The sequence below is a fragment of the Trametes versicolor genome, assembly GCF_000271585.1.
Source record: "Trametes versicolor FP-101664 SS1 unplaced genomic scaffold TRAVEscaffold_2, whole genome shotgun sequence".
Lineage (NCBI taxonomy): Eukaryota > Fungi > Basidiomycota > Agaricomycetes > Polyporales > Polyporaceae > Trametes > Trametes versicolor.
Genome location: NW_007360322.1, coordinates 3,937,621 through 3,961,472, shown reverse-complemented (window position 1 = coordinate 3,961,472; position 23,852 = coordinate 3,937,621). Strand labels below are relative to the sequence as shown.

The 23,852-nt window shown below is 59.3% G+C and overlaps 7 protein-coding genes across 7 annotated transcripts; 3 read left to right on the top strand and 4 right to left on the bottom strand.

Moving 5' to 3' along the window:
- Positions 1–284: 284 nt before the first annotated feature.
- On the top strand, positions 285–1,495 carry TRAVEDRAFT_112838 (mitochondrial carrier; the record flags this gene model as incomplete). Its single annotated transcript, XM_008036505.1, has 6 exons — positions 285–354; positions 415–485; positions 550–794; positions 854–1,031; positions 1,085–1,339; positions 1,415–1,495. The coding sequence occupies 6 exons, from the start codon at positions 285–287 to the stop codon at positions 1,493–1,495; spliced, it is 900 nt and encodes a 299-aa protein (XP_008034696.1).
- A 233-nt stretch (positions 1,496–1,728) lies between these two features.
- On the bottom strand, positions 1,729–2,803 carry TRAVEDRAFT_69583 (PX-domain-containing protein). Its single transcript, XM_008036504.1, has 5 exons — positions 2,686–2,803; positions 2,556–2,622; positions 2,444–2,487; positions 2,091–2,312; positions 1,729–2,041 (listed from the first exon to the last, which is right to left on the bottom strand). Exons 1-5 carry the CDS (start codon positions 2,755–2,757, stop codon positions 1,976–1,978), a joined length of 471 nt encoding a protein of 156 aa, XP_008034695.1. The 5' UTR covers positions 2,758–2,803; the 3' UTR covers positions 1,729–1,975.
- A 122-nt stretch (positions 2,804–2,925) lies between these two features.
- On the bottom strand, positions 2,926–6,819 carry TRAVEDRAFT_69582 (uncharacterized protein; the record flags this gene model as incomplete). Its single annotated transcript, XM_008036503.1, has 3 exons — positions 2,926–3,097; positions 3,158–6,028; positions 6,088–6,819. The coding sequence occupies 2 exons, from the start codon at positions 6,817–6,819 to the stop codon at positions 3,170–3,172; spliced, it is 3,591 nt and encodes a 1,196-aa protein (XP_008034694.1). The 3' UTR covers positions 2,926–3,097; positions 3,158–3,169.
- A 419-nt stretch (positions 6,820–7,238) lies between these two features.
- Positions 7,239–9,612, top strand: TRAVEDRAFT_56549 (lysyl-tRNA synthetase). Its single transcript, XM_008035834.1, has 9 exons — positions 7,239–7,371; positions 7,430–7,559; positions 7,612–7,883; positions 7,944–8,754; positions 8,809–8,908; positions 8,960–9,117; positions 9,173–9,234; positions 9,288–9,367; positions 9,426–9,612. The coding sequence occupies exons 1-9, from the start codon at positions 7,313–7,315 to the stop codon at positions 9,515–9,517; spliced, it is 1,764 nt and encodes a 587-aa protein (XP_008034025.1). The 5' UTR covers positions 7,239–7,312; the 3' UTR covers positions 9,518–9,612.
- A 300-nt stretch (positions 9,613–9,912) lies between these two features.
- TRAVEDRAFT_142636 (heat shock protein) lies at positions 9,913–13,089 on the top strand. Its single transcript, XM_008036502.1, has 5 exons — positions 9,913–9,983; positions 10,044–10,108; positions 10,163–10,361; positions 10,905–12,290; positions 12,341–13,089. The coding sequence occupies exons 1-5, from the start codon at positions 9,942–9,944 to the stop codon at positions 12,971–12,973; spliced, it is 2,325 nt and encodes a 774-aa protein (XP_008034693.1). The 5' UTR covers positions 9,913–9,941; the 3' UTR covers positions 12,974–13,089.
- Positions 13,090–15,522: 2,433 nt separating this feature from the next.
- TRAVEDRAFT_113640 (uncharacterized protein) lies at positions 15,523–15,933 on the bottom strand (the record flags this gene model as incomplete). The annotated part of the gene is made up of 1 exon (XM_008036501.1): positions 15,523–15,933. One exon carries the CDS (start codon positions 15,931–15,933, stop codon positions 15,523–15,525), a length of 411 nt encoding a protein of 136 aa, XP_008034692.1.
- Positions 15,934–19,591: 3,658 nt separating this feature from the next.
- TRAVEDRAFT_26845 (G-protein alpha subunit) lies at positions 19,592–23,271 on the bottom strand. The gene is made up of 14 exons (XM_008035431.1): positions 23,142–23,271; positions 23,042–23,087; positions 22,119–22,740; positions 22,007–22,059; positions 21,839–21,948; positions 21,757–21,765; positions 21,620–21,650; positions 21,157–21,200; positions 20,727–20,840; positions 20,607–20,656; positions 20,214–20,328; positions 20,105–20,122; positions 19,999–20,032; positions 19,592–19,922 (listed from the first exon to the last, which is right to left on the bottom strand). The coding sequence occupies exons 1-14, from the start codon at positions 23,214–23,216 to the stop codon at positions 19,873–19,875; spliced, it is 1,371 nt and encodes a 456-aa protein (XP_008033622.1). The 5' UTR covers positions 23,217–23,271; the 3' UTR covers positions 19,592–19,872.
- Positions 23,272–23,852: the final 581 nt, after the last annotated feature.

Genomic DNA, 23,852 nt, shown 5'->3' with positions numbered 1-23,852 from the left:
ATCTTGTTTCTCCGCCTCATTCTCAATGTAGAGTACTTGTCCATCGTCTAGCACCGAATGAAAAGGATCGTCTCAGCTCTCTCACGCGGTGCGGTGCCGAGCGAACCTACTGAAATTGCCAAATGCGGCAGCGCGTGCCTCACTTTGCGGATATTTGCGCTCTGTGGCTGCAATTTGCGCTGTAAAGTGCGGAGAAGGAGTTTTGGCTCTTGGCTCTTCTGCTTGTGCTCATCGTCCCCGCCGTCTTTTGCTTGTGCCCCGTCGTCTGCTTTCACGTTCTCACCATGTCCCCCACGATCAACGTCAAAGGCAGCGACTCCGGCTCAGCCCGTGTCCTCGGCTCGGGAGCTTCAGGTGCGCACCAGCACCTCTTCTCTAAGCTGCGCGAAAAGTAAACGTAGACATGACATCTAGGTATCGCTGAGCTGCTCCTGTTCCACCCCGTGGACACGATTGCGAAGCGGTTGATGAGCAACAAGACCAAGGTGCGTGCCAAGCCTCGCGTCAGAGCCCTTTCAGTAGGACCAGGACCTCACACGACCGGCACAGGTGTCGATGGCCACAATCTCCCCCATCATCTTCAAGGAGCACGCAGCAGCACCCCTTGGTCGCCGGTTGCTGTCCCTGTTCCCTGGGCTCGGCTACGCGGCGGGTTACAAGGTGACGCAGCGGATATACAAGTACGGCGGACAGCCGTACTTCCACGACGTCCTCTCGCGGAACTACAAGAGCAGCTTCACGAACGCGTTCGGCGAGCGCAAGGGCAAGATGGTCATGCAGGCCGCTGCTGGCAGGTGCGTGTCTGACGCGTCTGTGTGCTACGTGTGCGATTAGCTGACGGACGTAAACTCAGCTTGACGGGTATCGGTGAAGTTGTCCTGCTCCCCTTGGACGCTCTCAAGATCAAGCGTCAGGTGAACCCCGAGGCGTTCCGTGGTCGCGGCGTCGTCCGGATCTTCATGGAGGAGGGCACCACTCTCTACCGCGGGTGGGGCTGGACAATGGCGCGTAACGCCCCCGGCAGTTTCGCAGTACGTTGTCATCATACCGCTTCAATGTTCCAGTTGACCAAACTTCCGTCCAGTTGTTCGGTGCCTCCGCGATGACGAAGGAGTACATGTTCGGCATCCAGGACTACCACAAGGCGACCTGGGGGCAGAACTTCGTCGCGTCCATCGCGGGCGCGGTCGCGTCCATCACCGTCGCCGCGCCGCTGGACACGATCAAGACGCGCATCCAGAACGCGAACTTCGAGAGCAAGGTCAGCGGCATGACCGTCGTCAAGGACCTGCTCAAGAACGAGGGCCCCGGCGCGCTCTTCAAGGGCCTGACGCCCAAGGTACGTCACTCCCCATCTTTCTCGCGCTGCTGATAAGGGGACACGCCGCTGACGGTGGTGGATTGGCGCATGCAGATCTTGGTCGTCGGTCCGAAGCTGGTGTTCAGCTACACGCTCGCGCAGTCGCTCATCCCCTGGTTCTCCAAGTACGTATAAGACGTATGAGCCATGGACGGCTCCCCTCCTACCTCGATCTCGTAATGTTGCTCTCGCCCTACCGCATGCTATGCTCCTTACGACCTAGATATGCTCCCGCGACCTGCGCGCAGAAAAGTATACTCACCCACTGTCGTCCCCCTCCGCTCATTGCATATCTTCTAGATTCGTATAATAGATTCTTGGTTATTGGAATAGATCGCGACCTGATTCTCATGCTTGAAGTCTTCGAGGGATGTGATGAATTGTTGGACTTTGCCGTTATCGGCCGAGACGCCTTCGAGCTGGCAGATATGCACCGGCAGTGCACGCTATTCCCGGGGGTAGGGTGATCCGTTAAATGGGATGAACATACAAGGTGAGCAGACAGAGCGTAAAACAGAGGCGATAAAGAGGCGTGAGCGAGCATGAACGTAAGGAGGAGACGCAGAGATGCAATGCTGCTGCTGCGGTGGCGAGAAGGGGATCAGAGCGCAGGGCCTACTGCCACTGCGCCTTGTCCCACGCGGGGTCCTGTAGGAACGCGCACAAGACCTTGCTTCCGGTCTGTCGCGGCGTCAGCACAACTAGGAGTAGGGGGTAGAGGAGGACGCACTTGGAGGAGGGGGTGCCCAGCCACGATGGTCAGGAAGCGCTCGAGGCCCTCACGCCGGCTCTCGATGACCTCGTCTGAGAAGCGGTTCGTGAAGACTTTGCCGGGGAGGGGCGGGATGTTCACGCGCGTGGACTCGCGCTCGAGGATGTCGCGGAAGGCCTCGAAGTCTGAGTAGCGGCGGCGCACGACAGAGTGGCGGAGCTTGAACGCGGGGATGTTCGTCTAGCGTGGGTACGTCCGATGTGTACGCAGTGGCAATGGTTCGAGGAAGAGCAGAAGAGGATGCAGGGCGAGGGGAGGTGACAACGCGAGGTGAGCGAGCTAAATTAGAGCGAAGAACGGAGGTGTCGCACCTTGCACACGATCTCATAGTCCGTGTACATCTTCCTCCCAAATCCTGCAACGCCGCTCGCCCAGATTAGCCCCCCACCCCCAGCGAATCACCACAACCTATACGCGACTCACCGTGTGTCTGCGGATTGCGCACCTCGATCTCGAGGAAGCTCTCCGGGACGCTGTACATCTCCTCGATCTGCATTGCGCCGTATCACGCGCGGTCCTACGCTGCAGCCCACAGGCAAAAGAGCGTACTCACCGACTGCTCGCGGCCGCCGAGGCGGGGCTCGTCGAATACGCTCGCACGGGCAAAGGGGGAGACGGTGGTCATCGCGGACGGCGGGGGCGGGGGCGGGGTAGCGGACGTTGTGGTTCGGTCCAAGCTTGTCGAGCCCGGACTCTCTGCTTTCCAATTACGCTCGTTTGGGCGCTTGTGGCTCGACGCGGCACAGGATCTGTTTGGGTGCGAGTCATACAACGCGGACATATCATTCAAGCAGGGAGATTCACGTCGGTGTATATAAGATGGGGAATGCAAGAAAGTCGCTGGTCGGTACATAGGTACAATCCAAGCACGAACATAGATCTCGCAATACAGATATTGTCTACCAAACCAAAGCACGAACGACGAGAACAGATGAGTACATGTATATACATTTTGTGTAGGATGTCTGGCGAGAGGGAGATACGTCAGCTAGACAGTTCGCAATAAACAGTGGTATGATACTCACCAATGAAACGCGCTAGTAGCGCCTGTCGTCCCTCGCATACGCATACGGAGGCGGCGAGCGTCGCGCCTGCCGGCGCGCTGCGTCTAGATCTGCATGACGGTCGTACGCCGCGTATCCAACGTCGCGCTCCCTCGGATCGACATAGTCCCGCGCCGGACTTGGGTACCGAGGTTCATCGTAGTACACACTGGCCGGCGGCGGAGGCGTGCGCAAGCGCGGAGGCGGAGGAGCGTACTCAGCAGCGCGCTCGTCGGGATAGTAATACGCATCGTCCCGCGCACGCTTCGGCGGCGGCGCACGCATGTCGTCGCTGCCCCCGGCTCGCCGAAGAGGACTCGGACTGCGGGGCCGCACCCGGGAGTAGGAGGCCGCAGGCGGCTCGACGGTATACCGCCCACGGTCGTGGTACGCGCGGTCGTCCGGATGTGCGTCGGAGAGCCGCGCGCTGAGCGGGCGGTCGTACGAGCGCGATGCAGGCGGCGGAGGGGGCACGTCCGCAGGGTACGCAGCGCGGCGCTCGCGCTCCTCGCGCGTCTCCCAAGCGGGCGGGACGGCGTCGCGCTCGACAAAGCGCGCGTCCCGGTCGTACTCGCGGCTGCGGTCCCAGGAGCGCTCGTTGTAGTCGTCCCCGTACGGCCGCTCGCCCTCGCGCCACTCCCGGGTGTACGAGTGAGGGGCGAGGGCGGGATCGGCCGCTGGCCTTCGTGCGGGCTCGGGCTCCCTGTAGGCTTCCCCGGCAGGTACCCAAGCCCGATCGCGGGGGGGGTACGTCTCTGCGGGGGGCGGCGAAGGGCGGCGGTAGGACAGACGAGTCTCTGCAGGGCGAGGGTGGAGATCGACGTCCATCGGCTCAGGAGCAGGCGTAGATGCGGGAGCAGGGCGTCGCTCGGAGGCGTAGCGATCTGGCTCAGGCACGGGGCTGCGACGGTAGGAGAGGCGATCCCTGGGCTCACCCGCAGGACGGAACTCACGCACGTCAGAACGCACTGGAGACCGGGCCGGAGAAGGCGGCCTGAACGTGCGTGGCTCGTCACGGGCCACAGAAGGCGCACGGTATGAGTTCCGGGCAGGAGGAGGATGTCCACGGTCGCTTCCTGCAGGCGTGACAGCGCGGGGAAAGCGGTCTGCAGGCGTGAAGACGCGGTCTTCAGCGCGCGGTGCTGGCCGCTCTACTGCAGGCGCAGGGAGGGGCTTGCGGTCATCTACAGAGCGGGCGGGAGGGCGTTCGGAGGGCGCAGGGAGCGGCCTAGGTGGTCGACTGCGAGACCGAGGACGGAGACGCTCATCAGGAACAGCAGGGGTAGAGAGTCGTTCTTCCAGAGAAGGCGGGGCATTCGCAGGCCGGCTGATGCGGTCCTCGAGACGGGGCACCGGCCTGTCGTCCTGCCTGACAGGAGGCTGGTTGAGCCGTTCATGAAGGGAAGGTGCACGGCTGATACGCTCCTCGAGCGGTACAGGTGGACGTGTGCTGCGGTCATCTGCCTGCGCAGGTCGAGAACCGCGCGGTTCAAGCATGGGACGAGCAGGGACAGAGTCAGGCAGTACAGCAACAGGGGCACGGCTGATACGCTCCTCCAGCGAGGGTGGACGGCGGTTCTCTACCTCTGGCCTGGCCATGGGTGGACGATCCTCAACCGCAGAGACAGGCGGGCGTCTGTCGTCCACCGTAGACGCTGGAATGTACCGGTCCACTGAGGGTGGAGGGCGCCGATCGTCGACCGGACGACGGTCCACAGAGGAGGCTGCAGGTGGAGGCGGTAGACCACGGCGATCATCTGATGACCTTCCGTACCGGTCACCAGCAGCTGGAGAGAGAGGACGTCGACGGTCGTCTGTAGGGGGGCCAGGACGCTCCGAGGCTGCCGAAGGTAAAGGCCGCTTATCCTCCGGCCTTTGAAGTCTGTCGCCAAGGGGTGGAGGTCGCCGGTCATCACTGGCCTTGACCGAACGATCGGGCCCAGGTAAGGAGACAGGAGCGCGACGGTCATCTACAGAAGACGGAAGGGGTTTGATGTTCCGCTCTTCCACAGCAGGAGGCGTAGGTGGAACACGGCGTTCATCAAGCAAGGGCGTCCGCGGCACAGAGGGGTCAATAGGAGGCCGAATGATCGCGCGCTCCTCTCCGAGATTGCGAGGAGGCGGACGGACATCAAGGGGGCTCTTGTCGGCGAGGCGAGGCGAGACTACAGAGTTTTCAGAGGCCTTAGAGTCGTACCGACGAGGTGGGTACCTGGGCTCGTATCTCCGGGAGTCAGGCGAGGGACGACGGTTATCTGAAGGACGAGGACGGTCGTCGTTGCGTCGGTCGTCACGGAATCGGTTGGATTCCTCCCGTACCGAGCGACCTCTGTCGCGGTCGAAGTCCTTGTCCTTGTCGCGTTGGTTTTCGCGATCTCTCTGGTTGTCCCTTTCCCGATCGAAGTTCCTGGAGTCTCGAGATGGCAGCTCTCGGGCATCGTTGCCATTGTCGAGTCCTGGTACGCTCGTGTTGCCCATACGCGGACTCTGGGACACAGGACGACCTCTGTCTGGCTCAGTTCGTTGCTGCCGGTCGACCATGCTGTTGTTACGAGATGGCCACATAGAGTCTCGGGGACGAGAGTCGTCCTTCCCGTTTGCGATAGGCAACTTCGCAAGAGAGGGCTCACCAGACGCTATAGGACTTTCTACAATCTCATTCCGTACTGGCTTTCCAGGGCTCGAGCGGATGCTAGATGCTTGGTCAAGTCGCTGTAGGCCGGGTGGGCCCATGCGAGGACTGCTATCGGGGTCATAGCGAGCATTGCCAGTGTTATTGGCGGCAGAGGAGGCGGGTTTGTTCTCGACGGGGTCAAACCTGGTGCTATTCCGCTTGCTAGGAGGTGGCATAGCCTGTAAGATGTGATTTCGGTGAGTGGTGCACATGAGAGGGAAAGAAAGGCAGGTAGCACATTGTTCTTCGGAGACTCGCTGACCGACGAGCGATGCGGAGGCTTCTTAGCGCCGTCCCGAGCATGGGGGCTTTGAGAGGGAAGACGAGCGGTAGAATGATTCAAGATATTGGTAATAGATACGTTCGCGCCATCCTTAGTAGCAGTGTCATGAGAAAGCAGCGTGAGACCAGGAGGAGAGGGGTCCGAGGGAAGCTGTTCAGGGTGAGGAGCGACATGTGAGACAAGCGAAGCCTTTGGCCCCAGATAGACATTAGCCAGAGCAGCAGGTTGAGGAACGGGGCGGAAGAGCTCGTGCTGGTTGTTCTTGATGGTCTGTTTGAGCCGTTCGAGGATCTCGAGGTCGTTCTGACCCGGGGATAGGACGTGTTGAGCTGGCAGGGGCTGTGGGATAGACTGAGGCTGTTGCGGGGCGAAGAACTGGGGTGGAGAGTGCTGGGACTGGAAGGGAGGGCCAGCGAGAGGAGACATGACAAAGTTGTGGTAGGGGAAGGAGGCAGAGAAGGGCGAGAGAGGGAAGGGCCCGGCCAGTGCGGCTGGAGTGGCGGCTGAAAGGGGCGTAGGGACCGAGAAGGGCGGCGAGAGGAGCGCAGCTGTGGGCGAGTCTTCGTAGTCTGGGAGGGGGGAGGGCATGAAGGAGCCCTCTGGGCCGTCTGTGAGGGTGGTGACGGTGCGTTCGCGGGGAGGGGCGTTGGGCCGGCCTTTGCGTTTCTTGTTTTGCCTTGTCGCCATCTGTGGGTCCACCAGCCTCGCAAAATATTTGCACACCTCTGCCGAGCGATCGGCGCTTTATTCCTTTCCCCTACAGCCTCGCCTCTCCTCCGCGGCGAATATCGCGAGCACAGAGACGGTATACAAGAAAGCAGAAGAGCGATATATGGAAGGCGCACAGGACGGACGGAAAGGGGCTGATCATCGTCTGCCCATCGCCCGCCGTTATCGCCTTCAATCACCCGCCCACCTCTCCGATAATAGGTCACGCGTGACCCTATAAGCAGACATTAACGGAGCGTGACCCAAAGCATATTCGTGGGACAGGCTGAGTCATCGACAGAGCTTACCTTGCAAGCCTTCTGCGGGCCGTGACTCGAATTGAGCAGCTGCGAAAAGTTAAAGTGCGGAGAGGTGGATGCAGACTCTGATTTCCTTCCGATCTTCTGCTCTCCTCCTCAGACACACCCGCCCACCCCGCTCCCCTCCCATATCGTTCGCCCACGTACGCAGGATGGCCGAGAGCGCAGGCACTCACAAGGACCCCGTCACGGGCGAGCTCATCTCCAAGACGTGCGTTCACTCTCTTCTTCTACCCCAGACCGCGCTTAACCTGTATCGCGCGACCTAGCGAGCTCAAGCGTCGCGAAAAGGCACGCAAGATCGAGGCCGCCAAGGCCGAGAAGGCTGCCGCTGCCCCCGCGAAGGCTACTCCCGCAGCCAAGAGCTCTGCCGCAGATGAGGAGAATCTCTCGCCGAACGTACGCCCTCTCAATATGTCCCCACACCTTCCCTTCTCATGCACTATATTAGCAATACTATGAGATCCGTTCGCGTCACATCCAAAAGCTCAAGGAGACCCATGAACCGAATCCCTACCCCCACAAGTTCGAAGTCTCCATCTCGATCACCAACTACATCCAAAAGTACGGTCCTGAGGGCAAGATCGCGGCCGGGCAGAAGCTGGAAGGTGTCACGGAGCACCTCGCCGGCAGGATACACAACGTACGCGCATCAGGCCAGAACCTGCGCTTCTACGACCTCCACGGTGAGGGCGGTAAGGTGCAGATCATGGCAAACAAGCAGTGAGTCCACCTCTTCGCATCCATCACCTCCCTCAGCATACCAACTGTGCGCGCATATAGGGACGCGAAGGACCCCGAGGGCTTCGTCGCGTGCCACGAGCACTTCCGCCGCGGCGACATCGTCGGCGTGATCGGCACGCCCTCGCGCACCAAGAAGGGCGAGCTCTCGATCGCGCCCTCGCAGATGATCCTGCTCGCGCCGAACCTGCACCAGCTGCCGTCCGCGCACTTCGGGCTGAAGGACCAGGAGACGCGCTACCGCAAGCGCTACCTCGACCTCATCCTGAACGAGGACACGCGCCGCATCTTCGTCACGCGCAGCCGCATCATCAACTACGTGCGTCGCTTCTTCGACAACCTCGGCTTCCTCGAGGTCGAGACGCCCATGACGAGCATGATCGCGGGCGGCGCGACCGCGAAGCCGTTCATCACGCACCACAACGATCTGGATCTCGACCTGTACCTGCGCATCGCGCCCGAGCTGTACCTCAAGGAACTCGTCGTCGGCGGGCTTGAACGCGTTTACGAGATCGGGCGTGTGTTCAGGAACGAGGGCATCGACCTCACGCACAACCCAGAGTTCACGATCTGCGAGTTCTACATGGCGTATGCCGACATGTACGACATCATGGACCTCACAGAGTCGCTTATCGAGGGCATGGTCAAGTACCTCACTGGCGGCAAGACGAGCCTTGAGTACCACCCTGAGGGCAAGAACAGCGACAAGGTCCAGACTTTGGAGTTCAAGCGCCCGTGGCCAAGGTACGACATGATCGGCACCCTCGAGGAGAAGCTTGGTGTCAAGTTCCCTCCGAGCGAGACTCTGCACACGGACGAGACGAACGTGTTCCTCCGGGAACTGTGCAAGAAGGTATGTTCTCAAATACCTACAGCTTTGGTACGCGTTCACTGACATCGGGGACAGCACAACGTTGACTGCAGTGAACCGAGGACAAATGCGCGTCTGCTTGACAAGCTTGTCGGCGAATACATCGAGCCCCTTTGCATCTCCCCCGCGTTCATTGGTGCGTCTATCGAAGAATCCAGTTCGCGCTCGTAACTAACAATAGTCGCAGTCGGCCACCCGCAGGTGATGTCGCCGCTGGCCAAGTACCACCGATCGCGACCCGGTCTGTGCGAGCGGTTCGAGGGCTTCATGTGTGGAAAGGAGTTCTGCAACGCGTACACGGAGTTGAACGACCCCTTCGAGCAGCGTCTACGCTTCGAGGAGCAGGTACGTTTATTTCACCAGTCAAGCGAGTGTATACTGAAGGGATTGCCTTCCGCAGTCGAGGCAGAAGGAGCAGGGCGACGACGAGGCCCAGGGCATCGACGAGACGTTCATCGACGCGTACGTGCTCCAGAATGTTCTTACAACCCCCATACCCCTGACGTCTTCTACAGGCTCGAGCACGGTCTCCCGCCGACTGGTGGATGGGGTATCGGCATCGACCGTCTTGTGATGTTCTTGACCGACTCCACGAGTGAGTGCACACGCTCTTCTAGCGCCGTTGTGCGTGTTCTGACACATTCGCCCTGCAGACATCAAGGAGGTGTTGCTGTTCCCCGCGATGAAGCCCATCGAAACCTCAGCGAACACGACGGGAGCCGTTGGCCCGAGCGGGCAGGTGTAGATACAGATAGATGAAGAAGCAGATGTATTACTAGGAAAACTACTTACACGGGGGAGCGACGGCGACTTGCGCCAGTCGCTAATGCAATCTACCGCTGCTCTCTGCACAGAACGCGAAGTCGTGCCAGATCAGCGAGCCACGACGCGTGCGCCTCTCTAGCACCGACCACGACGTGTCCTCGTTGTATTTTCCACGTTGTCCTGCGCCGAGTGGGGAATATCGATGGGTGCGGCGAGGAGGGAGCGTGGCCGAAGAAGGCGGAAGGCTCGAGAACATGCCCGAAAGCGGAGCGCGTCAATCTGGCGCGCACCAAATTTTGGGCGCGTAAAAGGCAAGTGGCGGCGTGCGCGAGTGTCCAATCGATCCTGCACGCTCTCGTTACGACCCCCACCCTCCCCGCCCCCCTCACGACTATACGAACGCCATGTCCGTCGTCGGCATCGATTTCGGTGCTCTCCACAGCAAGGTCCGTGCCCAGCAGCCGCTTGCGTGCATATCGATACCCGAGATCTGACTGTATGCGCAGATTGGTGTCGCAAGACACCGCGGAATAGACATCATCATCAACGAGGTCTCCAACCGCCAAACTCCGTGCGTATCTTCCTTGGTGCTGCTGTGGCGATGTGTGCTGACCTTTGTGAGTAGTTCTCTCGTTTCGTTCGGCCCCAGGCAACGCTCGATCGGCGAGAGCGCGAAGACGCTCGAGATCTCCAATTTCAAGAACACCGTCGGGTCCCTGAAGAGGCTCATCGGGCGCACCGTGTCCGACCCTGAGATCACGGATGTGGAGACAAAATACACGCATGTGAAGCTCGTTGACGCGAACGGCACTGTCGGCGCAAAGGTGCGTCTATTTTGTATCCGGGCTTCTTTGCAATGCGTGTTATCCATCTCAGGTGGCTATGTTCTGTGTGGCGGATGCGTGCAACGTGCTGCTCGAGCGAGTGGGCAAGTCCGTATGGTTGTTCGCGCTTGTACGACGAAACCTTTGCCGATGGCCTATTTCGAGAATTTCCTTTTCATGGAGTCTGTGGGATCGAAGGCACACTCGATCGTGATCTCGGGGCTCGTGCGACCTGAGGCTTCTCTTGCAGGAGTCGGACCAGAGGGTGTCGCAGTCTAACTCAGACGGCTATGAAAGGCTCACGCGGTCTTCTCCGAACAGGGAGAGAAAAATCCGTGAAGGGGGTCCCTGGTGATTATCGTCCGCATGATGAGAGGTGTCTTTGGAACTGCTTCCCCCGTCTCTCCGGACAGCTCTTGATCGATTTGGAAGCCCGCTTCAACCCAGCGCTACCCTGCTCGAATATCACTCATGAATGGGTCTACACGCATTGCAAAGAAGGACGTAACTGGATATCCGCAGACGCTTACTCCGATTTATTAGGTCAACTACCTTGGCGAGCAAAAGGTGTTCTCTGCCACCCAGATCACCGGCATGTACCTCGGGAAGCTGCGCGACATCGCAGCGAACGAGCTCAAGAACGGTGTCTCCGACGTCGTGATCACCGTCCCCGGATGGTACACTGACATCCAGCGCCGCGCGCTCCTTGACGCCGCCGCGATCGCTGGTCTCAACACCCTCCGTCTGATCAACGACACCACCGCCGTCGCTCTCGGCTACGGTATCACCAAGTCCGACCTCCCTGAGGCCGAGAACCCCCGTCACGTCGTGTTCGTCGACGTTGGCCACTCGAGCTCGTCCGTTTCCGTCGTCGCCTTCTCCAAGGGCCAGCTCGCGGTGAAGAGCACAGCGTACGAGCGCCACGTCGGTGGACGTGACATCGACTACACGCTGCTCCAGCACTTCGCGACCGAGTTCAAGACCAAGTACAAGATCGACGTCATGTCGAACCCGAAGGCGATGTTCCGTCTCGCCGCCGGCTGCGACAAGGTCAAGAAGGTGCTCTCCGCGAACGCGGAGGCGCCCCTGAACGTCGAGTCCATCATGAACGACATCGACGCGTCCTCGCGCCTCACCCGCGAGGAGTACGAGGAGCTGATCGCGCCCGTGCTCGACCGCCTGGAGGCGCCGCTCAAGCAGGCGCTCGCCGACTCCGGGCTTACGCTCGACCAGATCGACGCCGTCGAGCTCGTCGGCGGCTGCACGCGCATCCCCGCCGTGCGCCGCAAGATCGAGGCCGTGTTCGAGGGCAAGGCGCTCTCGACGACGCTCAACCAGGACGAGGCGGCCGCGCGCGGCGCGACCTTCGCCTGCGCGATGCTCTCGCCCGTCTTCCGTGTTCGCGACTTCGCCATCCACGACATCGCGCCGTACCCCGTCAAGGTCACGTGGGAGCGCCAGCCCGAGGACGAGGACACGGAGCTCGTCGTGTTCCCCCGCGGGAACGGCATCCCGTCCACGAAGGTGCTCACGTTCTACCGCAAGGACGCGTTCGACATCGAGGCTGTGTACGCCGAGCCCGAGGGTCTCCCCGGAGGCATCAACCCGTGGATCGCGAAGTTCACCGCGAAGGCGGTCGAGCCGCAGCCGAACGGGGACTACTCCGTCGTGAAGGTGAAGACGCGTCTGAACCTGCACGGCCTCTTGTCGTTCGAGGGCGCGTACACGGAGGAGATTGAGGAGCGTGAGGAGGTGGCGATGCAAGTCGATGGCGCAGAGGCGGAGCCGCCGAAGAAGAAGAAGGTCGTGAAGAAGAAGGACGTGCCGTTCGTGTGGAGCGGGACGTCCCTCGACCCGACCATCGTCGAGCAGTACAAGGAGGCCGAGGCACAGATGTACGCGGCCGACAAGCTCGTCATGGACACCGAGGTACGTGTTTTGTGTGAGACTCGTCGAACATGTGCTCACCTTCGTTGCAGGAGCGCAAGAACGCCCTCGAGGAGTTCGTGTACGACACGCGGTCGCGTCTCGACGAGCGCTACGCGCCATACGTACAGGCTGCCGAGAAGGAGAAGATCAAGGCGGCGCTGGCAGACGCGGAGACGTGGCTGTACTCGGAGGAGGGCGAGGATGCGACGAAGTCCGTGTACGTCGAGCGGATCGAGCGGCTGCACGCGCTCGCGGACCCGGTCATCAACCGGTTCAAGGAGGCGGAGTCGCGCACGCGGGTCGTGAGCGAGCTGCGCTCCACGCTCAACAACTACCTCGCGCAGGCGACGGGCAACGACGAGCGGTTCTCGCACATCGAGGAGAAGGACAAGCAGGCGATCGTCGAGCGCGTCGCGACGATCCAGAAGTGGCTCGACGACCAGGTCGCGCGGCAGAGCGAGCGGCCGAAGAACGTCGACCCGGCGTTCACGGCCGCGGAGGTGATCAAGAAGAAGGACGACATCGTCTACTTCGCGACGCCGATCCTCACGAAGCCTAAGCCGAAGCCCAAGGTCGAGTCGACGGGCACGCCTGGCACGGAGACCCCGAAGACGGGCCAGGAGACTCCCAAGCCCGAGGGCGCGAAGCCTGACAACGGGCCCACGGAGATGGATGTAGACTAGGATCGCTCGCGCGATACGCACGCACTGCAGGGGACAGCTGACGGTATCTAGCCACTAGAAGAAAGTAATGTGTTGTACGTAGACCTCTCGCGTATTGTACTTTTTTGCATCATCCGCTTCTTGTGTCGCATCGTGTGTCGTTGGAAGAGCAAGTCGGAAACATAGGAAACCACGCCGGTGTTGGTCCTATGTTCGAGGAACTCCATCAATAGTGAGTCTTCGGTATCGAGGGATGTCGTGCCTTGCCCTATTCTTACAGACAACTGTGCTACCCAGCGTACAACGTACACGCTACACTCAAGTGATGATACAACAGCACCCCTGGCAATGCTTGGAATCCTCTTGAACCGAATACCCCTGCCTGTTCGCCGAACCCTCATGCTGCCCCGGAGCCTCCGCGTCTCGCACCAAACCCTGCTGCACCGAGTCCTCCTGCACCGAGCCCCCCTGCGCAGGGCCCTCCCGGATTACCGAGCTCTCCTCCGCCGAGCCTTCTTGCACCGCCGAACCCTCTCGCACTGGGCCCTCCTGCACTGCCGACTCCTCCTGCACTGGTGAACCTTCCTGCGCCGTGTCCTGCACCGAGTCCTCCTGCACCGAGCTCTCCTGCGTCGCCGAATCCTCCTGCGCTGGCGAGTCTTGTTGTGCCATGTCCAGCACTGAGCCCTCCGGTATCGAAGCCTCCGGATCCTCTTGTGCCGGGTCCTCCACTGAGCCCTCCTGCGCCGAGTCTCTTTGCACCGTGGAATCCTCTTGCTCCGAGGTCTCCTGAGCGGGCAAACCTTCCTGCGCCGTTTCCTGCACCAAGCCCTCCTGCACCAAGCTCTCCTGCGTTGGCGAGTGTCCTTGCGTTGGCGAGTGCTCCTGTGCTGGCGAGCGCCCCTGCGCAGGTGCGCCTTCCTGTGTCGTGTTCAGCACCGAGCCTTCCGGCATCGATCCCTCCCGCAGCAGCTCTTCCCGCACCAGGTCCTCTTGCACTGCGTCCTCCTGGGTTGGCTCCCCTTGCACCGCCGAATGCTCTTGCTCCGAGGTCTCCTGCGCTGGCGAGCCTTCTTGCATCGAATCCTGCACCGAGCCCTCCTGCGCCGAGCCCACTTGCACCGCCGAGTCCTCCTGCACTGAGCCCTCCTGCGTCGGCTTCTGCAGTGCCGACCCTTCTGGCATCGAATCCTCCTGTACCGAGCCCTCTTGTTGCAAAGACTCCTCCCCTGCAGCCGAACTCTCCCGCGCCGTGCCCCTCTGCGCCCTAGACAGGCTAGACTTCACATCCGCCGACAACAGATCGAGCTTTGCCTCCAGCAGCGGCAACCTCACCTCCATTGAGAGGTATCTGCTCGTGACCAGGCTAGCTAGCGTGGGTGTCTCCGTTCCATGCACGAACAGGAGGGTGTGTGCCCAGTGGTGGCCGCCAGGATTATCATCAGGAATGGTACGCGCATCCGGGTTTTGCCATGGTCGATTCCGCTCGACATCGTCATTACAGTTCTTGCAGATGTATGTGGAATCTGGAAAGACCATGAGCCATACATTCGAGAAGTCTGTCAAGCCACCTACCTTCACAGTCCAAGCACAACCAGCGCGACATTTTGAGATCAACCGGGATTTTGCAAGCGGCGCAGACAAGTGGGACTTCCGAACGAGAGACGGAAATCTCCGACGCCCTTTGCTTCGCTGCGTTGAGGACCGAGAACAGATACATGCGCATCCTGACGGTGCGAAGCTGTACGATCGTGTGCGGCGGCAGGAGGGTGTGTGAATGGTTAGAGAAGCACGCCGAACAGAAGTCGACGGTCTTGTCGATGTCCCGAGTGCATTCGACGCAAATAAGCCGACTGCCGATGATTGGCCTTGGCGTATATGTGATGCACGCGTCGCACACAAAGCCGCTGAGTTGTAGCAACCGTCGTGTGGAGGTTACAAAGAGAATTTCACGATGGTATGCGCAGAATACTCACTAGTGTGTGAGATTCAGGTCTTGAGGTTGCGTGTCAAACCAGACTTCACTGGCGCTGGAGACGTCTGGCTGAATGGGCCTATAACTGAGGTACAAATCGGGCTCGCTGCCGATGGGCTCAACGCCTAGAAGGTCTTCTGGTAGCGGCGCTGGGGAAGTTGGAGCAAAAGGGGGAAGTTGGAGCAAATTGTCAAAGGAATCTGTCTCGGGATCCCCAGCCCAGAAATCACCCATCGGCCTAGGCACTCCACAGAGCCGCGCATACTGCGCCGTGGGGGAGTTGTATCAACGCTCCGGGTACGACATAACTTTGAAGAGCACTGACCATGCCGAACGAGAAATCGTGAAGTAGTTCTGAATTCGCCATGTTCTCGAACCTAGACATCGCTATCGTATGCTTTCAGTATGTTACACGCCGAGCAACACCATACGAAATACCTCGTAGGATACCTATCCGTTCTCGGACAACCATCCAGATTGTGATGAGAGACTGTTGAATGATGAAGAATTCCTGCCTATGGAGCTTGTAGTGTCCTGCGCAACGGATGACGAAAAGACTCCTGCGAAGAAGGAAAAACATAAGGGGTAAGAGGTACTACGTATAGGGTGAGTAAGGAGCTTCATCGTATAGACATAGCTGCATGCCTACTGTTTCTGGTCTCTCTCCGGAGTCGACGATAAGACTCGTCAGAGTGTTCGCCTCGTCGATGTAATATTTGACTTTGCGGAGTCTCTCCTCTAGCTGCTCCTCGCGGCCCTTGACGTAGTTCTGAAACTCTGTGAACATGTCATCCCAGTCCCAGCATGCATTCCAGTCGTCGCTGGGATGTAATTCAGCAAGGAGATCCTCCACGAATTGCATTTGTGGCGATGACAAGAAGCGGTTGGTTATGGCCCGATTTGCGGGATGGACAAAGCTGGCAGCGGTATGGATCTTCCCACATAGGGCGCGAATGCGGCGATAGTACCACCGTACGGACATCTCGAAACCTGCAAAGCTGCGCATCAGAGCACTTAGGCTGCCGCCTCAGGAGTACGCTTACCACATGTCCAGTAGGCGATCCAAGTAGGCAGACTGAATCCTTATGTCAGCGCGACAAAAGCTGAACATGACACTGCGCATTACTTACTTCCACCCATGAGGTTGGGCCGCGATGAACGCGTTCAGTTCATTTACAGTCACAAACGTCGAGAAGTCGTTGTCGATTGCCTCGATGAGCGGTTGAACACGGGCGACGGTGATGTACCGCAATGCCCTCGCGTAATCGTTCGGAGTCGCTTCAGTGACGGTCATGGTGGCATTTTGAACAGCGACTACACGCTGGCCATCGGTTCCCGGGGGTACCGTTTCGTGAGTTCCCTCTGCGCCGCCCTCTTGCATAGTGCGACTCTTTGCGGGGGCGCCAAGTTTGCCTTTCAGCGCAAAGTGGTCCCGAATGGCCATCACGAGATACTTCGCCTTGACGCTGCGTTTCCACCCCTGATATGCGGAATACGTCAGATACACAAAGCATTCGATTAGATCGAGAGGTCTCGCCATCTCCCTCCATATTTCAGAGAGCTCCTGTTTGGATTGGAGGTGCGATCGCGTCAGTGCAGGTCCTGCAACGATACTAGTAGGAACTCGGTCGATGTGCCTGACTCGCCTCATCACGTATATCGTCGTGAGCACCGGCCTGCAACTGCTTCAACATATGCTTCGACTCGGTCTTGATAGTGTTCTTGAGCTCATTCATGGCTTTCTCCACGGAGGCGCGGACCGCTGAAAACCTGTCGTCGAAGTTTCGGTTGTCTTCTAAGATAGTCTGCAAATCCTGCCGGACCTGCTGTCGGAATGCAAGCAGTGTGAGTGATGTGTCCGCTTGTCCGTCTAGTGTACCCCTTTTGTCTTCCTTCACTCTCCCCATGTCGATGACTTTCTCGAGGAGCCTGTCGTCACTGAGAACGTCGTGGGTATCCTTTGCGTTGCGGTCGATGAAGAGACAGATGCTCTGTTCCTGTCTAGAGTCCATGCGACGAAACGCCTCCTCCATGCGATCAGATACGACCTTCTCAATGTGGTCAGATGCGTCCGCTATGGCGGTCGCAGCCTTAACCTCCATGCTTTCGATCATCTCCTTCGCGCTGGCGATGCCGAGGGCATTATACATTTGGAGATAAAGATGGATTCGCGTCTTGTGCTCGTCGAACACCTTTGCGATGTTGCCGAACTTTTCTTTCCAAATTCCGCTGGTGAAGATCTTGTCTAATGGGTGGGGTATGTTACTTCGCGTGTCGATTAGCGAGATAATGCGGCGCGAGCACTCACAGACAAGTTTTCTCTTGTGATAGGTGTCGCAGACCTTCGCACATTCCGTGATTGTTTTGGCGATGTCCTCCATCCGTTGCTTCAGGTAATCCTCGATCGATTTTTCTTCAGCACCGGCTTTCTTCTTCGACACGGGCTCCAGACTGATAGAGGAACTTCGTGAGAAAACGGATCCACGGATGAACAAGCGTTCGATGCATACATGTGGAGCACGGACATCATCTCGTACATGGTCATATTGAGCTCGATGACCTTGCTGTTGTTCTCTTGTCGGTCTCTCTCGAGTTTCACGGCGGCTTTGAATGCGACCACCACGACTGAGCCAAAGACGCATTCGTAAATCCAAGCGCGTCAAGAACGGGATAAGTGGCTTGCTGACCTTTGACGAAAGGGTGTATGCCAGCTACTTCGTCCAAGATGTCGATCAAGATAGCGCTCCTCTGGACGAACTTGTTCGTTTGCGTGACCACGAGGGCGAATGCCTCTGTCGCAGGTTCGCTTTTCGCGGCGGAAACGAACTTGCTGTTGGCCAGCTTGGATACCTTGTCGTCTAGTGGCTGATCAGTACGATGCGTAACTCCGCGCTCTCTGGCCCGTAGAAGGGCCCGGGTGGAGGACGTACTTGCTGTCTTCAGCATCTTTTCTGTTTGAGATGGTTCGTGCTCATTGTAACGTTTGAGTTCATCCTCAGCCTCTTTGTAGCGGCCGTCTAAGTAGGAAGGATCAGGGGTGGGGGGCATGTTGCGAACGAGAGAAGTGTGCTCCAGGAGTACGAGAGTCTGCTTTATATCAGAGCAGACCCCGAAGTCCATGAGTGTCACTCACTGATAAATTACGAGCCCTATTCGGGCCAATGATGGGCATATTGAACCGTTTTCGATATACGACAGTGCGCGCGTGCCGCCCAGGTGTCATAGGTGGCCTGATGGAGACGGCGTTCGACGCCAGCGTCTCGTGACCCCGATTTCGACGCGGATCGGCGATGTCGTCGATGCACCATGGCAGGGTATGTTTGGAGTGGACCTGAAGACAACGTGAGTACACGCCAATGATTCGAAGAAACTATGAGATAGCCTGGAAGGCCACGGCTCAGTGCACGAGGGGAATTTGTTGGACCAGTCGCCAGTCTTCCCGTCACCCAGCGCGCCGTCCATGCAAGTGTCCATGAAGATTGCGTCCGATGCTGTTACCCTGATGGCGGCTGCTGTTCGGCGGCAGATAATAAGCCCTCCGGGGTTTCCTGAAGAGCATAAGTGAACTCGTATCGCCGAAGCACGCGACGAGATGGCGGGTGAAAACGGGAGAATGATGGGTGCTGTACCATTCATGACTGGCGAAGACCATCGAGGCAGCAAACAGAGGAGATATGCATCACACTCCACCTGCCCAGATTTGTTGCTTATATAAAAACGCCGTAGCGCCCTTTACGCAGTGCATAAAATGTGCCGAGAGTTGCCAGTGGAGACAGCTCGCGGACACCCACTGAGACAGGACTCGGAGCCGGCCGCTTCTCGAGCCAGAACAACAGTCTGAAGCTCGGAGGCTGCAAGGATCGTCAGCGAAGTAAATAAAATAAGAAGAATATATACGCGTGCGTACCGTGACTGCGCGGCTCAGCTATGGATGGCTCGGCTGAAGTTGCAAGCTCTTTCGTACGGGGTGTGTTGGACTTGCAGCGAAGGTTCTTCGCCTGTTCAGAAGAAAACGCGAGCCATACTGTGCACGTAGTTCACACATCGCGCGCCATTGTATAGTATATGTTGTTTAACGTGCACATATAAATGTAGAAAGCAAAGTTTCGATGAGGTGATCGGAGAGAGTACTGACAGTGACGCTGCGCCGCGGGCTGGGTGTGACGGGCGGCGGTTGTCGTGCGTATTGACGCAGACTTTGTCTCCCCTAGGCAGACGATATATGTGAGCACACATATACACGCAGACTCGAAAATGACGCCGGGAGGACTTGGAGCTCGGAGCGCTTCGAGCTGGCGATATAGATGCGTTTCGAGGTGCACAATACACACACACCAACTATGCGTCATAAAACTGCGAATTTGACGCAGGGAGGTGAGCACGCTCGTCGCTGCGACCTATCTACAAACGGACACGCACTAGGTTTTAGGCGGCTCTCTTCCATTCAGCTTCATGTTGCATTTGGTTTCAGTAGTATACGTCGTATAGGAACGGCTTTAACACTATACTCTTGTGCAGAGGGACAGAAGATACAGCCAAGGGGAATTCATGACGGTCAGAAGGAACCCGGACGGCCGAGCAGACGCCCAAAGAAGCCTCCCATCTCCCTCTCTCGCCGTCAACGCCAGCCTCTGAGTTCTACTGCTGCACCCATCCACGCAAAACGAAACGGCGTATCTTACAAAACCCTATACTCTTAACGCCTACCGTACACCAAAATCTCATGATAAACGATCATATATAACATCCCCGCACACGCACACACAATACCCCATGCTCCCAGCCTACCGAACGACCAGACACACCCGCCACTCACGCCCCGCCGCTTTAGCCACGCCACATAATGAATGAGTTATAGTACAGTAAAGTACATCGTGCCGGGAAAAAGCGAGACGTGTGGCGGGCGACGGGACGGCAGGACGGGGACAGGGAGGGCGGCCGTGTATTATGCCAGCCCGATCTTGGTGAGGTGCTGGCGCATGATCGCTTCGCCGACTGTTAGGGAAGAGATGACGCAAAATGTCAGCGCCTGGCAGGGAGAATGAAGGCGAGTATGCAGGGAGGCACGCACCGTTGATGATGATCGACTGTGTCGCCTTGATGTCCTACATCCGGAGCACCGAACGTGAGCGCCTGGCGTCTACAAAACTTACTCATGAAGACAAAATCAAACGTACGAGCATAGACGTGAAGTGCTGCAAACATCACAAAAACCCGCGTCAGCGATCCCTCGCAATAAGATGCCGGCCACACACTTGCAGCCGGCACCAACTCAACTCGACGCACCAAGTATAGCGGCCGGTGCGAAACGTCCTTCCGGCGGTGCACCTGTATGAAGTGCGCGCGGAAGTACTCGCACACCTCCTCGTAGTCGTTTGGCCGGTCCCCGTACGACGAGATGCTGCGCGCGCGGGAACAAGAGAGCCAAGTCGGACGAGACGAGGCGGAGCGGACGTCATCGTGCAGCCAGGCACGCGCGGCGGCCAGAACCAGCCATATGGGAGAAGCGCACGCGCGGGAAGGGCGAAGGGCAAGTGGCGGTGGGATGGAGGAAGGAGTGGGAAGAGATCATCCGCAGTACGAACGTACGGGAACAGTGGACGAGCAAAGGAACAGGTGGAGAGTGAATAGTCAGTGCTGCGCACGGCCGGAGGCGAGCAGGTCTACGAAACCACGTACTATTTGCGAACTTTGATGCCGGCCTGCAGCTTCTGCCGGAGCAGGTCCGTCTGCCACACCGCCCCGCATCAGCGTGCGGCTCGGAACTGCAGGGAAGACCGTGAAGGAATCAGAACGCACCTTGTTAAGCATAAGCACGAGCGCGGCGTTCGAGAGCAGCTTGTTCGAGCATATCGCGGTGAACAGCTGCAGCGAGTCGTCTATCCGATTCGTCCGCGGGTCCTCCTCGAGGTACTGCGTCGCGTCGCGTCGCGTTCGCGCGTCGAAGGAACGGTTATTCAGACGACCAGGCACGGCGTGGGTCGCGATTGACAGCAGCGAATGTTGCGGTGCGAGTCGGAGCGGGAGGACGGGCGCAGCAGGCGAGGGCGGACGTGGAAGATTTCCAGAACGCACGTCGGACCACAGGCAAATTGCGAGGGGTGGGATGGGAAGTGCCAAGAGGCGAAGCAAGAGAAGCACGCCGTCAGCGACCTGGATGAGAAACAGGGCGCGGTCGCGCGCGGATGCCCACGCGCGGGACGCGGCGAGGGGGAAGAGGGACACACACCTGGTCGAAGGCACTGATCGGCGCGAGAAAGATGATGGCCGTCGCTGGAATCGGAAACGAAGTCCGCGCGTCAGCACCGGAGTCCGCGTCCGCCCACAACCCCACACCGGGACAGAGAACGCGCGCTGGGGAGCGCATCGATACGCGCGCGCGCAACCTACCGTGAGCGCGGGCGCGGGGCTATAACGGCACGCGCGCCCGGCCGCGCTGGTCCGTGCCCGCGAATGGGTACATGAGCACGGAAGACGGCTGTGCAGGGTCATCCTGATAGCGTCGTGCGCGTCTTGGACGTGCGCGGAAGCTGTGTGCCAGGCACAGGAAGCTCCGCGAACGCGCGGCAATTGGGCAGAGGACCGGAAGACGCAGAAGTCTGGATGGCCGGTCGTAGAAGCGTCCAGCCGTGGCAAGGCACGCACGGAAGGGGCGCGCGCATGCAGATGAGAAGCGCGTTCGATTGACTTACCGTCGTCAAAGTAGGGCACCCATGCGTGTCGCTGCAAGGGGGAGTGGCATTAGCATACGATCGACCTCGCACGTTCAGACAGCGTGAGAGGGGGCAAGCCTGGCGTAAGGCGGGGAAGGAGAAACTGGAGTACTTACTTGGCCGCGCTATTTGGCAGAAAAACGTGGTCCTGGGATTAGGAATACGGGATACGCGACAAATGGACAGAGAAGGACGTACCGCACCGCCTACATCGTACAGGAGCCAGTTGTACTGCGTGCCGCCGAGGTTGATATCGAATTGATGTTCGTTCACGCCGATCGTCTGCAGTCTTACGTGCAGGATGTCCTCTGCCATCACGCGCGTCAGAAGGCGAAGCACCGTGCTGCTCACGCACGTCCGGCGTACCGTTCGAGGGAAGGTAATCCGGCTGCGCGATCCGGCGAATGTTGGCAAGGAAACTGTCCGCATGAGAGCGAGTCAATGCAGCGGACGCGCAGACGGCAGCGAGCGGACGCACAACGCAGCGTACTCCTCCAGGCGCAGCTTGTTGCTCTTGATCAGGCCCTGCACACCGGGGTGCCACCACATCATCTCGATTTCGTGCTGCGACGCGGCGAGGGTCGTCGCGACGATGTTTGTCACCGCAGACTGTCGTGGTGTCATTGCCGTGCGGTAGTTCTCTGAGAGTGGCCAGGAGCGGTTGCCGGTAATGAGGGCCTGCCAGCCTGACCGCACGTATACGCCGGAACGCCCGCCGGTAACGGTGACCCCGCCGCTTAGCTCTGCTGCGAGCGCGTCCTCGCTGGCGACAAGAGGGAGGAGCTTGTTCCGGAGCAGAGAAAGTTCGGGGAACCACGCGGGGTTCGGCTGCGAGCGCGTCGAAGAGCCGGAGTTCGAGCCCGATCCGGAGGTGTTCGAGGTGGAGGGCGCAAGTGGAACGGCGAGTGGGTCGCCGGAGGACCCGAGGCCGTACTGCCAGTCGAGTTCATCTAGAATCATGCGGATAGCCTTGAGGATGTTAAAGTAGACGATCGGCCGCCATGACGGCCGTTCCTCGTCCAGAGTCTTGGAGGAGTAATAGAGCTGGAACTGCTTCTGGAGGGTAGACTTGCCCGACTCGGCTTGGCCAAGGAGCATCACTGGGAGCGAGAAGTGTGAGCATTCAATTTACGAGGGGTTTAGAGAGGACCCGGATGGATGGTAACAGCAAGGCTGCCCAGCGCGAGCTCGGGCTCGGTGCTGTATGCCAATACGCTGTACCATAGCGTAGCGGGGCTGATACTGTATAGGCAGTATACGCCACGGAGGAAAGCGCAGTCGAGAACGATCGGAGGCGTTGGGACGATCGGTTCGGAGACTCGCGGCAGGGTTGTACTCCGACGCGTAGCGTGCGCGGGGTCCGGGGAGCAGGGGTGGGACACGGGGATGGGCGCGACATACCTTTCACGTCCTTAGCTCGCCTCCTCCGCAAAACCTCCCGTTCGCGCTGCGGATGGTCAGGATCACTGCGCGCAGAGTACGCGAGGGGCGCGCGGCTTACCCTAAGCTCCTCGTCTATGGCGTTGCTGACGCGCACGGCCTCCTCTTCCTCGGCGGGTGTACGGCGTTTGGGCATGGTAGGAGGCACGGACGGAGCGGAGGGGACGGGTGTCGAGAAGCAGAGAGGAAGAGGGCGGGCGAGGAGAGAAGGAGGGTGTGGATGGGGGAAGGAGGATAAGGGCTTTAGAGAGATGGACGGGCGAGCGTCCCACGGAGAGAACAGAGGAAATGATGGAGAAGAGCAGGCCATCACCGTTTGATACTCTCCCGTCTCTCCACCCCGTCCCCCCTCTTCCCTCGCTCTCTCCCGCTGTCGCCGCGCGAGCCGGACAGGCCGTCGTGCACACTCTAACCGCGCAGCGCGAGCCCGGATGGCGGTCGGAGGAGGGAAGAGGGGGGGTCGCGCCCCGATCACGAGCGCCACAACGCCTTCGCCTCTCCTCCAGTGCACCACCACCTCCTCCGGCTCTCCTCCCATCTTTCGTCGGTGCGCCGCTCTGTCTTCGCCGATGACAGACTCTCCGCACCGGAGCCTCTTGCGCCCATGGATCACCGCTGCACATGTGCTCGTGCTGTGCTCTGATAGAGCTCTCCGCCGATGGCTACTCTGTCTGACTCTGCTGCTCTGCCACATCGGCTAGAAGCCCCCCCGCCCGACATTGTGTGCGCGCATGGCGACTGTCTTCCATCTCATCACGAACCCTCTCCGAAC